Source organism: Takifugu flavidus, chromosome 16, assembly GCF_003711565.1.
Source record: "Takifugu flavidus isolate HTHZ2018 chromosome 16, ASM371156v2, whole genome shotgun sequence".
Classification (NCBI taxonomy): domain Eukaryota; kingdom Metazoa; phylum Chordata; class Actinopteri; order Tetraodontiformes; family Tetraodontidae; genus Takifugu; species Takifugu flavidus.
The window spans coordinates 10,433,742-10,447,294 of record NC_079535.1 but is presented as its reverse complement, the minus strand read 5'-3'; the positions used below and the strand labels follow the sequence as shown (position 1 = coordinate 10,447,294).

General features: G+C 46.0%; 1 protein-coding gene and 1 long non-coding RNA gene across 3 annotated transcripts in view; both read right to left on the bottom strand.

Moving 5' to 3' along the window:
• Positions 1-307: 307 nt before the first annotated feature.
• Positions 308-1,864, bottom strand: LOC130540124 (uncharacterized). The gene is made up of 2 exons (XR_008954316.1): positions 1,321-1,864; positions 308-655 (listed from the first exon to the last, which is right to left on the bottom strand). It is a non-coding gene; the product is annotated as an uncharacterized LOC130540124 (long non-coding RNA).
• Positions 1,865-6,748: 4,884 nt separating this feature from the next.
• Positions 6,749-13,553, bottom strand: part of si:ch211-195o20.7 (cytospin-A) — an 11,013-nt gene continuing 4,208 nt past the window's right edge. Inside the window, exons 5-12 of one of the 2 annotated variants that reach the window (XM_057059044.1) lie at positions 9,143-9,663; positions 8,907-8,985; positions 8,787-8,832; positions 8,500-8,560; positions 8,330-8,426; positions 7,944-8,060; positions 7,798-7,857; positions 6,749-7,727 (exon numbers count right to left, since the gene is read on the bottom strand). In XM_057059044.1, coding sequence (XP_056915024.1) covers positions 7,638-7,727; positions 7,798-7,857; positions 7,944-8,060; positions 8,330-8,426; positions 8,500-8,560; positions 8,787-8,832; positions 8,907-8,985; positions 9,143-9,663 — 1,071 coding nt within the window. In that variant the 3' untranslated portion in view covers positions 6,749-7,637. Of the gene's footprint in view, positions 7,728-7,797; positions 7,858-7,943; positions 8,104-8,329; positions 8,427-8,499; positions 8,561-8,786; positions 8,833-8,906; positions 8,986-9,142; positions 9,664-13,553 lie in introns of those variants that run through there. The other variant, XM_057059045.1, reaches the window with a different exon arrangement.

Sequence of the window (13,553 nt, the reverse complement as noted above, 5' to 3'; positions counted from 1 at the left end):
GATCCAAAGTATCAAGGCATTTTCATCACCGCAGTAAAATAGATATTTACAAAATACGATTGTCTTGGAAATACGTATTTTAAATACCCGTGTTGGAAATAGTGCCCGTCCCTGCCGTGATTGGTCTGATAAATGATGTTGTTTAACATGTTTTTCCCAGTCTCATTTTAATTTTTATGTATACATTAAATCGAAGTGATTTACACAAATATCCATCAGATTCGGCGTGTATGTGTTATTCTTTAAACAGTCAACTCAATTAGACTGCATGTGTTACGGAACAGTCAAGGAGGCCAGGACCCAGATGCAGAGTAAAAAGTGAAAGGTTCTTTATTGATAACAACAATGCAAGGGGAAGCCGTTCACGGAACGAAGGATCGATCGAAATAGCAACAAAAACAACGAACTAAAAATCCCCAAGAAATGGGGGAAAAGTGCAAACGAAAGTGACAGGGCACTGGAAAAAACGGACAACTCTGGGAATAAGCACGGGATAGCGAACAACTGGAGCTCTCTGAGGGTTGGAGCTATAGGTGCTGCAGCATGAACAACAGTCCGGCACCGGAGGCCAAGCGAGGAGAGCTTAAGTAGGCGCCGAGTTCGGGGTAAGGAGCTGCAGGGGCACCAGAGACCGGCCCGCCCCGGACTGCCGCTCCTGCAGGGGGAGGAGGTGAGAAATCCAAGTTATGACCAGAAACCGAACCTCAACAGCATGTCTTTAACATAATATTTTCTATTTTATTCATTTTACAGAGATTCTATTCATTTTTCTAGGTATATATATATACAGTATGGGCGAGTTCGAGTTCTTATGGGAGAATAACAATCAGCTCGGACTGCGTGGGCTTTTCAAAAATAAGATATCTAAACAGGTATTTTACCACAGGCGGTTTCATAATCTGATTTAAAAAAAAAAAAAATTCCATGGTAGTAAAGAAATTAGTCAGCAAAAATACTGCAAAATGAAAAATGCTTTTATTTGGTTTTGGACGAGTAGCTGATCAAAATATTGTACGGGAACATAAGTAAGCTCTACATCGCGCAGGCGGCGGAATACGCTCATTATAGGGGCGTTCTTCGGCCAGTTTTCGCACACAAATATAAAAAGATGCATTCACGGGTCAACAAACGACAACAACAACAAACTTCTATCGAAAATATCCTAACTCATGGTCTTTATAAGAGCTAAAAGCCGGGACACTTGAAACTATATCAGCTTTTTAGCGAGATTCTGTTCCAGGATGTTGGAGAAAAATGAGTTTAAAATGTGGCAGAGGCAGAAATGAGCGACACGCAGCGCCCGGAGAGAATGAGAAGCACCCGTTTTTAGGCCACTTCACAAGGGCCCTTCTTCGTGAGGCTGAGCTCGTTAGACCTGGGAGACATTAAAATATATGTGTGTAAAATGTCGGAATTTTAGCTTCAACCGTGTCGGAGAAACGTCGATGTAGAAATGAGTTTTTAGTTGTGAGCGGTTTTCCCCCGCTGCAACAGTTAATGCGTTAATGTCAATGAGAGACGTTTACGGACCGCTGATTAATTTCTTGTAGATATTGTAACAGGTGCACCGAGGAGGCACACCTAACGATCTTAATGATTTAACCGATGGGCAAGTTTATGGCAACAGAATGTGCTCAGAAAACCCTATAACATAAAAGAACATCAATGATCATTTTGAGCGTGAATGAACATCAAGGACCTTTTGGCTTATAAAAGCAACTGTCCAGTCCAGCCGGTCACTCCAGGCAGCAGCAGCAACAACAACAACAACAACAACAACAGCAGCAGGCTTTAGAGACAAACTCTATTGTATCATGACTTGATTTAGTACGGAAACTTTTGGCTTACACTTCCTGAGCTACTAATTTTGGAACTACCTCTCAACGCCCTGTGAACTGTTGCCCGGTACTGAGTGAAAATGCATTTTGTACATATTTTTACAATAGTGAACTATTTAAATGTTTCTGAAATGCAACACCAGGCAGATCATCAGTGGTTTCTGCTCTTTTTATGATCACCAGGCGCGAGAAACCTCCGGAAACCTCAGGAGAACATTTCTCTGCAGAACAAACTGTCCTCTCAGATGGAGTTGAAGGCTCAACTCCAGAAAGCCGCAGAGGAGATTCAACAAAGAGACGAAACCATCGACTCTCTTCGTAGTGAGCTTTCTGCCCTGAAGAACCATTTGGAGGAAATTCCCTCCTCAGACATGAAGAAGCAACTTCAAGAGGCTGAGGACAATATGAAAAGAAGAGATGAAGAATTAGTCTCTCTTAAGCAGCTTCTCCAAACACAACAAAAGGAGATGGAGGAGTTGAGAGCCTCTCTGCAGGACTCCAAGACCTCCTAAAGATCTCAGACATCAGAGGAGAGCAGCAAGCAGGAAATCAGCCACCTGAAGGAGCTTCTTGCTGAGAAAGAGCAGCACATCAGCAGGGTGGAGAGAAAGAGACAGAGAAGAACCGCTGCATATGTTGATAGCTTGTACCTTCTGACCTGCACACAGACTGCACTCCAACAACAAGAGGAGAGATGTGCAGCTGTGGAAGCTGAACTTGTGAAAAAAAAAGGCTGATCAGCAGCAGAGCCTTCAACAAGAGCTCCAAAGCAAAGAGGGGAGCATCAGGAAGGAGCTCTCTCAGCCGATGAAGAGCTCAGAGCAAGAGCTGTCTGTTGTGTGCTGGATCAAGCACGTCGAAGATGAAGTAGTCCAGCTGCAGGTGAGCTCTACAACGGTCCCTCCACATCTCTCTGTCTCCTTCCAGAAGATGTCAGAAGGTTGAATCTAAAACCGGCTGTCTTTCTCTTTACAGCGGCCGAGCAATGAGAGGAACAAAATCAAGAAGAAGGAGCAAAAACAAAAAGTAGCTCTGCTGTAGAACAGCAGAATTACTTGTTAAAGACCCTGATCCTCCTCTCACGTCCTCATCCTGACCTCTGACCTCTCCCTCCACCTATATCTACATTACATGCATAGAATATATTCGTTGTTAATCTTGTTTGTGAAAGTTTAATAAATAAAATGTTTAAAACATTTAATGTTGTTTTTCAAGAAAAACACATCACACATCAATTAACCACATCACAGTTTCCAAGCAAAAGCTGCTAATTTCACCTGATCAGTTGCTTATTTCCCTAATCTAATCAATTTAATGGGTTTAGATTTGATCATTCTTAGTTTCAATGAGCTTCAGGAACTCAAAGGCTTTGCTAGACTTGATTGCTTTGCTGCTCTGGTGGAAAAAGAGAACTACATGACTGCATCATCAATAAAGTTTAATGATAACAAAAAGGAAATGTATTTAAAATAAAGTATCTGTTTAATTTAAACATTAAATTCGTAATGTCTGCTTATTTACACAGCACATTTAAAACAGCCACGTACTGTAGGAATAAAAGTCATAAACCAACAAATGAAGTAAAAATCAAAGCTAATACCTAAAAACCAATTACAGCTGTTTAAAGACACAAATAAAACGCCGTAAATAGGAGCAGCATTGAAAATAAGATGTGTGCTAACTGATCAGGAGGCACATCATTGTTTCTTTTGTGATCCCAAGATTTTATTTTATGCTTTGAAAACGTCATTTTTCATAAATCAACAGACGTGCTCAGCGACAGCCGCAATAACACAATATGTCCACTAGACGGCAATCTAAGTAAGTAAGAGGTGAAAGTGGGACGTTCACCTGCCGTGGGAAACGGGATACTCGTCCGCCAATCACATAAAAGCATCGCCCACCTGGTGCACCTGATGAGCGCTCTGCTCGAGACGCTTGCACCAGAGTGGTCACCTGTTTACTGTTCTCGCTGTATTTGTTCCCCTCGTTTTTCTTGTTTGAATCCGTTAATCTCGCTATAGCCGCCACCACCATCATCACACTGTCTCTTATTTCTGTTACAACCTCTTTTGCGGTCAAGAACGACATCCAAATATCTCGAAACCAGACGCGCCGATCGCAACCGGATCCTTGAGAAAGCGAGCATAGACGGGGGGTCCCAACGTCTCTGAATGGATACATTAACGGTGCAAAGATTTTGCACTTTGGTGGAAGACCAGCGACCCTTCCAGAAGGTAACCAGACTTGCTCCGTGTTAAGAATGTGCAGGGATTAAAAACCCCGAACTCATTTATTCCCCACATTCACTTCTACTCAACAGGCTGACAAATGAAGGCGCAGGAGGCCTGTCTCTGTCAGCAAGAGTCAGATCTCCAGCTCCTGACGTGATCCTGGATGCTCCTGAGCTTGAAAGTGATTTTTGTAAGTTTGTTTTAATATGACCGTGCATTTATTTCTTATGCCGGTGAATATTGCGACTGCTGTTGCCTGTGCACAAGTGGACGACCCGTGCTGACCACATTGATTCCCAGATCTGAATCTCCTTGATTGAAGCAAGAACAATGGGCCGGATTCACCAATATGTCCTTAAGAATCTTCTTAGATTCTTTCTTAAGTTGTTCTTAAGAAGTTTCTTAAGAAAACCCTACGTCGGATTCACCAACGCGTTCGTAAACCCCAGAATTGTTCGCAGCTGTGTTCTTAGATTGATGAATGCCATCTGTTCCTAAGTTGAAAGCGCGTGCCAGGTGAGTCTAATTAACATACGATTAGCATAAGTCACCGCCCACTAATGCCCATAAAAGGAACTGCAGCAGGGCCCTGTAGACAGAGCCAAAAGCAGCAAAATGCCCAAAGCTTGCCTCTCCACGCCTGATTTCTGACGCCGTGTTGAACAATCAAGAAAGGATGGCTAACACGCTTGATAAAATTGCCTCAACCCTGATGACTATAGCCAACACGCTGAAAGAAATCAACGAGAATGTAAAAAAAAAATAAACGTGTAAAAGCTGTGCTCTCAAACCGGTCTCTCTCTTTTTTCTTTTTGAAGTGAATCAAGACTGTTAGACTGAAATTGTGACAATAATGCATTTTATTCACAAACGGGCAATTAATCGCGCTCGAACGTGAACCGCGTGCCTGCAGTCTGGCCCCATCATTGCGTCAGGACGCACATCCTCACGGGGTTGTGGTTCTGTGTCTAAACACATCCAGCGCCCCTTTAACATGCCGATGGTGCGTTCAATGGTGGAGCGACTGCGCGCTTGCATCTGATTGAATAAAACTTCCTGTGGAGTCTGAGGGTTGGTCAGTGGTGTCAACAACCAGGGAGCCAGGGCATATCCTCGATCCTCTAATAAAATAAATCAAGATAAAATCAAATAAGACAGTTTTGGCATGGTTTCCAATTTAGTTGATTAAATTTAAGTCATTGGCACATTTACGTAATTTTAAAATTCTCCGTAAACCACCGAAAATAGGAAATAAATGGCAGAATTATCATTGTGATATTGAATTTTATTGAACTCCACAAGAGAAGGAAACACAACCATGCCAACATGTCGGCACTGACATGTGCGTAAGAGTACTCCTGAGTGTTCGTAGGATTTGTTCTCACCTACGCATAAATCCAGGATAAGAAGAAATTGGTGAATGCCACAATCTTCGTAAAATGTTCGTAAGTGGGACTTAAGAACAAATTTGTTCGTAACAACGTTTCGTGAATCCGGCCCAATGTTCTTGCCGTGGGGCTTCATAAGAGTGTCCATTTGTGGGGCGCCAGCAGCGGAGGCATCATTTCTAGTCTGAAAGTGGAGTGCGGAGAAGACTACGCCTGCTCTCTGTCCTGGTCCAAAGAAGGAGGCGTGGCCAACAGGAGAGGGGCCATTGAGAGATGGAGCGAACATCATGGACCTGTAAAGGTCAGAGGTTCCATGGCCAAACTAGCAAAGCTCTGAGAATATCCATTAATATCTGGGCCAAAATCACGGGTAATTCTGAAACTCTGGTTCGATGTGATTTCAGGCGCTGGCCTGGTGTCCGTGGCAACCAAAAACACGTGGCAACCACGCATCTGGTGGCTGTACCAACGACCGCCGCATCAGCCTCTGGAACGTCAACAGAGGTTCCTGCATGAGCGCAGTGGACACAGTCGCAGGTGAATCCACACTCCTGTTTGTGGGCGGAGTCAAATGGACACAAGTTAAACATTTTCCTTTTTGCTTCAGGTGTCTTTTCTGGTGTTTGCACCCAATTACAAGGAGCTGGTCTCAAGGCACGGGCACGTTCATAAGTGATATCTGGAAATACCCCACCCTCAGAAAAGTGAAACTCTTGGGTAAATGACTCAGAACTTTCCTAAACTGTAGCGGTCCAGGTCACTCTTGGGTGGATTCTAACCTACTGTGCCCTGTTGTTTCGTGCCTGGAGTGATGTTATGTCCTTTGTTTTTAGGCCACAGCGACAGTTTTAAATGCGACGCTGAGTCCAGACTGCTCCACCGTCGCAACTCTTTCTGCAGACAAAACCGTCTGCCTGTGGAAGAGTTTTGACCTGGACCCTGTTCAGAAGAAACAGAGAGAGGATGGCCACATCAACCAACAGTTGCCTTCTTCAGTCAATTAGATCATTTAGAATTGTGATGGTAAATAAATTGTTTTAATTTTAGTAATTTGTTGTGTTTATTGTGGTGTTTGCCCCCACAAACAGGAGATCTGTCTAATATAACGAAATCTTTGTTAATTAAGATTCTCCTCATCCACCATTTCAATAGAGGCCAGCAGGGGCAGCAGAGCCCAGCTTAAGTTAATAATAGACTTTTGATCAAGCCAGAATTGTGAACGTTTTCTTTCAGCCCACACAAGCGAGACACTTTTAAATGCTCAGTGTATAAAATTTCCACGCAGTACTGCATTATCCATATCAACATTTTATTTCTTTGGTATATAGAGGCATATTTCCACACAATTACAGTTGAAACATGTTTTAAAATGGTCCATTTCCAAAAAAAAACAACCCTTTTTTTTCACAACATTTTGGCACGTACCACTCTGGCACCAAAGTGAATCAGCTTCTTGGCATCAGTGTGTCAACAAAGATGTGTTACATCGCGATCTGTATCGGCTTGCATTCATGCTTCTATTGCCTCACGCCAGCGACGCTAACCTCCGAGGACCTCAACGCCGCTAGCAACGCTCCCGGGCAGAGGCGTTTCCTAGATTCGGATGGCTGCATTGCATAATTTCGAGTCTCTTTCCTTTTCAGCATGTCAGACATTTCTGAAATCTTGCTTCCGGACACCCACCGAGCCCGACAACACCCGTGTAGCACCTGTACCAACGGAGCGTGCACAAAAGTACATGTTTGCAGTTTGTTGAAGCGAAGCAAATTGGACCAAACCCAGCATGAGACCTCGCCGAGGGACGCGTGGCGCGTTTGCATTCGATCCAACGCCGTAGATCTGCAGGAAAATCAATACGCTCCACTTAAACAGCGTCTTAGGAACCGTCTGACGGGTGAAGGCTAAATCCAGGGGAGGAACGCGACCACCGAGTGACGCAGTCTGACGACAACAACGGGACTCAAGAGTAAAAGTATGTGCAAAGCAACAGTCTGTGCAGAGACAGAAGGAAAATAAAGAGATAATAATGCATGAAGATAGAGATGCAGTTCCTTTCCTGAATGGCAGCGGTTCGTATCCATGTTTCCACTATCGGAACATCGTCTGGTTTCCGATCAAGGCTCCTTTTTTTAGGGACCGCCCCGGCTCGGCGGACACGCCTCCAGTACCCCCGAACGTCACATCTCGAAGTGGCGATAGATGCTCTCCACGTAGCTCAGGACCCTCTGCCAGTCAGGCCCCCCTGTCCTTAACATCTCCTCCACTGTCTGAGGGTACATAGACAGGTTAGATTTGAAGAAAACCTGCACCCGTATTCACTCCAAAACGGGAGTTTACCAGCGTCCGCGCGATCCCGACAGCCTCTCCTGTTTTGAACGCCAGACCGAGATTTTCCCTCTGCAAAGACAGGGAAGAATCAATCACCCGAGGGCGCGTACATCATATAACGAGAGCGTGTTCTGATTGATTATTAGGGCTGTCACCTTGTTCTCCGGGGTGAGGCTGCTGTAGGGGATGTGGGAGGGGAGATAAGTGTGGTAGACGGCGCAGAAGGCCAGGCCGTCGGCCCAGCTGCTGCTGAAGTTAGTGATGTCGATATTCTGGAGGAGGGAAAAAGAGAGGACGGCGATGTGAAAATCACATCTGCCATGGATGATTTATACGCCTCTTTTGAAGGAATGGGTTCAGAGTATAATTTATCTATTAAAGTGACGCTAAATGATTTAAAATCCAACCAGCATGATCATTTGGAGCGGTGGGAAGCTGTATTAAAGCGAACCGTATTGAGCGGGAAGATTCTGCTTTATCATCGTTAAACTATCCCGGCGTTTGAGGTTTAACGTCAAGCTAAAGCTGAGACCAGCGTTACCTGGTATCCCTGCGTCCGGCTCTGGCACCAGCGAAGCAGCGAGTTTCTCTTCGAACCTCCGTGGCGACGCAGCAGCATGTTGAAACCATCCTGAGGCCTGAAAAAGGTAGAAAACTCTTTAATCATAAGCCAGTAAAAGAGTGTCTGTGTGTGTGTGTGTGTGTCCTCACCTCAGAGAAGGCAGCTCCGTCAGGGCAGAGTTGTACTTGTTCAGAGACTCTTCACGTTTTCCTGTTGAGTCGAGCAGAAGTAGCAGAACTAACTTTACAGTTTTTTATATTTTTTTATTCTGACCTCAGTGTGCTCATCTTTGGTGGTACACATATTTGACTGGATCACTAAATTATGCATGTTTGAACATATTCATGACAGGTGTGTGTGCATGTGTGTGTGTGTGTGTAACGAATATGCGTAATGGAAAAGATCTACAGAAATCCCCCCCCACCCCCACACATACCTGTGTCGCTGTCAGGGTTTCTTCGCCCTTGAAGTTGCCCCAAGTTCTTGAACACAAAGAGGCGACGTCAGTAAACACACACACAATCCAAATCATCGCGATTAAGATAAAAGGTCGCACTTTGATCGGGACCGTTCCTGCAGCGTCACCCTGGGACTTTCCATTCTGGAGGGCGGAGGCGCAGGAGGACGTCGGTAACCTGAAGACAGAAAGTGGAAAGCGCGACTCCGCGGTTAATCCAGTGTTTGACCACTTCAGGTTTCAGTGCAGTTGAGATGAGTCAAAGACCAAGATGAGTGTGTTATCAGGGGGAATGAAGCGTGACAGTGTGTGTGTGTGTGTGTGTGTGTGTTCACCTCGACCTCTCTGTGCTTAAAGGGTGCCGCGTTTCGCTGGCGCGCACGTCCTCCCCACTCTTCTCCGGGCTGATCACGTTTCTCAGGTATCGCTTCGTGACGCCTTTGCACTCTGTTCTGCTCTCCTCGCTTGTAACATTCCTTCCCGCATCACTCCGACTCCTCTCCGCCGTCCCTTCTTGTCCCGTCCTGTCCGTCCCCTTCTTGTTGCCCATCGTTGGGCTTTCTTTGCTTTCGGAACCATCCGCTCGCTCTCCGTTGGGTCTCTCCGGACAGGTACTGGAAGGCTGGCTCAGCGCGGCCAGTTTCTGCCGGCTCTCCTTTAACTCCTCTCGGAGGCGGCTCAGTTGCACGTCGGCCTCCTTCTGCCTCTGCTGAGCGGCAGCGAGCTCCCTCTCCACATCCCGGTGCGCTGCGCGGAGCGCCGACAGCTCTTCTTCCGCTTCTGCTCTCAGGCGGTCTGCCACTGCTACTGCCACCTGCAGGTCAGACTGGAACTGCAGCCATTCTCCACGCTCACTCTGCAAGCCAAACCACAGGGTTAGCTTCTGCTCACTCAAGTGCACGTGGCCTGTAATTTAACAATTTTGGTCAAAGACAAAACTCCATTCAGCACACTTAGCAACCAACATGGAGAGTTACGTTACTTCCTTCCTTCCTTTCCTGGTACCGATGCTAAATGTCGTCCTTTACCCATATTTTGTTTTCTTCCTCCACCAAACTTCATGAACGTCTCATGAACTAGTTTGTGGGTGTGTATGTGTGGGTGTGTGGGTCTGTGTGTAACAAACAAATCGATCAATTCAGAGGGGTGAAATAATGATCTCTTTGGTGGAGGTTAAAATAATCCAAATCAGGCAAAATATTGAAGGTGGCATTCTCTCCCCCCGACTTAAATTCCAAATCCCAACATAGATGAACCCTCTTGGAACTCCATTTTCTAACTTGATACCTTTTAAGTACCATGTAGAACCAAAATATCTCCATTGTATTCCACACGTTTTTCTTCCAGGGAACAATAACCACAGATAACTTATCACAGCGGTTTGGCAGTAAAGTGTTTCTATAAAAGCTACCAATTAACCGGGTACCCACAGTAGCTTGAAATGACTTTAAATGCAGATTTTAGTCCTGGTTATTATTGACCTTTAGCTATGATCTCAAACTCAGTCATCTCAACTGCGTTAATGTCTTGCGTATTTCTACGTATGTCGTAAATCCTTTCTTACAATCCACACTCTCGCCACTAGAGGCTGCTATATCTCACACACTGCTTCGGACGCACAGAAATGGTAGTTTTACCCAGCATTCCAATGGTTTTCCAAACTTTGGCAATCGCTGCTGCGGCAACTATTCTGGTCCCGGCTTAGTTTCATGTCTGAAGTCTGAAAGTTTTCACGAAGAGAGCCGTGACGGCCAGACTGGGAATAACACCAGAAGAGTCATTGTAGGATCCGAGCAGGAAAAGGAGAGAGAAAAAAAGATAATAAAGGTTGTTGAATGCATGTGCAGATTTACTACCGAACGCTGGAGCGCCGAGAGATGTGAGGACGTGCCGACAAGCCGCGGGCCTGGGAACGCTGGGAACACTGGTAATTAGATGAAGAGTGGATGAAAACATGGAGGAGGTGGTGATATTTGAGCCAAGTCGCTCCCACGTCTGACCACTGACTCAAGACCACAGCTGGGCCTGATTACACCGGACACATGTATACATATATAAACACATGCCCCCCCCCCCCCCACACACACACACACACTCCTCTTTTATTGTTCTACCTCACCACCAAACCACATTTTTCGACTTCTCTCACACGTGCGTCTCCAGAATTCCGGGCAGACCGGAGCAGATTGGGCCTGCCAACCTTTGCGGAATAATAAGTAGGAGAGCTCCCAGTTTGGGAAAGTTAAATATAACAGATGGTTCTTCAGAGAGCCTTTTGTTATCAGGACAGGGACGCTCCAAACAGAGCATGTCTGTTTCAGGAAACAGGAAGGGGCGCTCCTCACTCACAGCGAGATAAGGGTGTGGACTGTCAGTCTTAAGAGACAAACACACACACACACACACACACGTCTCGTCCCTGAAGAGCTGACCCAGTACCCCACTGCAAGACCAGATGTGTGATCCTACACTTGCTGGCGCACACACACACACACACACACACACACACACACACACACACACACACACACACTCCCCTTTTATTGTTCTACCTCACCACCAAACCACATTTTTTTCGACTTCTCTCACACGTGCGTCTCCAGAAGAGACACACAGACGTGCGCACGTCTAGGAACTCCTGACAAGGCCGCGTAGGGGTCCACTGACTTTAGAGCCTGCATACGTGTTCAAGTGAGAGCGTTCCAAGCATCTGTCTCCAGTTCACCTCCACACCCAAAACTTTCCAATACATATTTAGGGGAAAGTTTCCAAATATGTGATATTCCCCCTCTTGCCTGACACACCGTGTGATGAATATTCAACATGGTGATTCAGCTCAGCAGGACATGAAGTCAACGTCCTATTTTAGTGTCACGCATGCATCAAAAGGGCCAAAGTCTCAACGTCATTTGAAGATTGCAGGACGGTGTTGATGTGTCATTTCAAACTGTTCTGTCACAGAACAGTTTGAAATGACACATGGAATATGTGTTGATGTGTCATTTCAAACTGTTCTGTGACAGAACAGTTTGAAATGACACATGGAATATGTGTTGATGTGTCATTTCAAACTGTTCTGTGACAGAACAGTTTGAAATGACACATATTCCATGACACATGGAATATGTCCTGCAATCTTCAAATCCAGCTAAATCTTAATTCATAGGTTCTAGTGTCCTATGCCTCCGGAAACGAGGCCTTCTCCAAGTGGAGGAGCAGCCTAGCACAGAGAGAACGGGAATCAGGAGATCATTCCAGGAACCCTCAAGCAGGATTCACCTGGAACTGATACCAGAGCAATGCAGAGATCTGCTACAAGTAGAGGGAGAGAATGAAGAATAAAGGCTACACGAACTTTATAAGATAGGATTGAGTCTTGGGAAGATCTGGCTTGATGTAAAGCAATAGGGAAGGGTAGAAGGATAATAGGAAGTGAAAAGTTAAGATTCTCTGTTTTCAGAGGGCAGAACAGCCACAGGTCAAACAGCCAGAAGAGGTCAAACAGCGGAGGCGACACCGTTTCCTGTACACGTCCTTCACTCAAAAAAAACAATAAATATTCCATTTGCAATAAGTGTGGAAGTTGGAGAAACAAAGAAAACAAGATCAAGGTCTTAGAAAGGGAAGTGCGGATAAACACTGACGCCAACGCTGTCCAGCACCCCCCACTGTGTCAACAAATACCTGTTTGCTGCTACTTTAATGAGCGATAAGTTGATGGAACTGGGGACTGACAGCTTTTTAAAATTTAAGGATGAGAGCATCCCACAGGAGGAGATGGAGCCATTCCGATCATGCTCTGAAAACAAGAAAAGGAAGTGAGATGGAGGAGACAAGAGAGAAGGCGAGGGAGAGCGACAAATGATGAGTCCGTGCTCTGAGCTACCGCTGCTCTGGAAGGAGTGGTCAGTGCTCGGATGGAGGGAGGGAGGGAGGGAGAGAGAGAAGGAATGAAGGAATAAGTGAGAGGCACAGAGAGGGAAACAGGAGGGAGGAATCTCTACAATGCTCGAAAACCCAACGCACCAGCCAAGACGCTGAATGCATCTGTGACACAGATTCCGAGTGATTTAGCGAGGCCTCCGTCTCACGTGCAGTTCAGAGACAAAAGTGCACATCCAGCCAACCAATCCCCCCCCCCCTTCAAACCGGTACGCAACACAAAACATGTTTTTGTCTCCTCGGCGCACGAATGTGAACTCCAGCCCACCACAGCAAAGTCGACCGAGTGGCTCCGTGCGTTCGAGCTCGGCCGGCTTGTGTTGCCTAACGAGGGGCAAAGGAAGGATGATTTTGCCCCGGCGTCTGACACATGGCTGCCACTTCACCACAGACGCGCTGCGGTTCAGCCAGCTCGCACAATGCGTCTGTTTCCTGGGCTTGAGCAAGATTTGAATAACAAAACTGAAAGAAAGAAAAAAAAAAACAACAGGAGAGGAAGCGCGGAGCCGAAGAGCAGGAGCAAACATGCTCCAATTGTGAGGAAACGGATCCTTAAATGGAGCGAAGCAACAAAAAAAGAGGGGGGGAAAGAAAAAAATGTGAAAGGAGCTGAAGTGGAAGAGAAAGGAGATGAGGTAACTGGAGGCCGGCACGCTGTCGGGCGTATTCCAGCTGTTGCAATCTGGGGCAGATCCCGAGGACTGCAGGTCTCATAAGGGAGGGACAGGAATGGGGACAAGAGACAGACAGGAAATTACCACAACGGATCACCATCCCCACACGAGCGAGGGGAGCCCGAGCGAC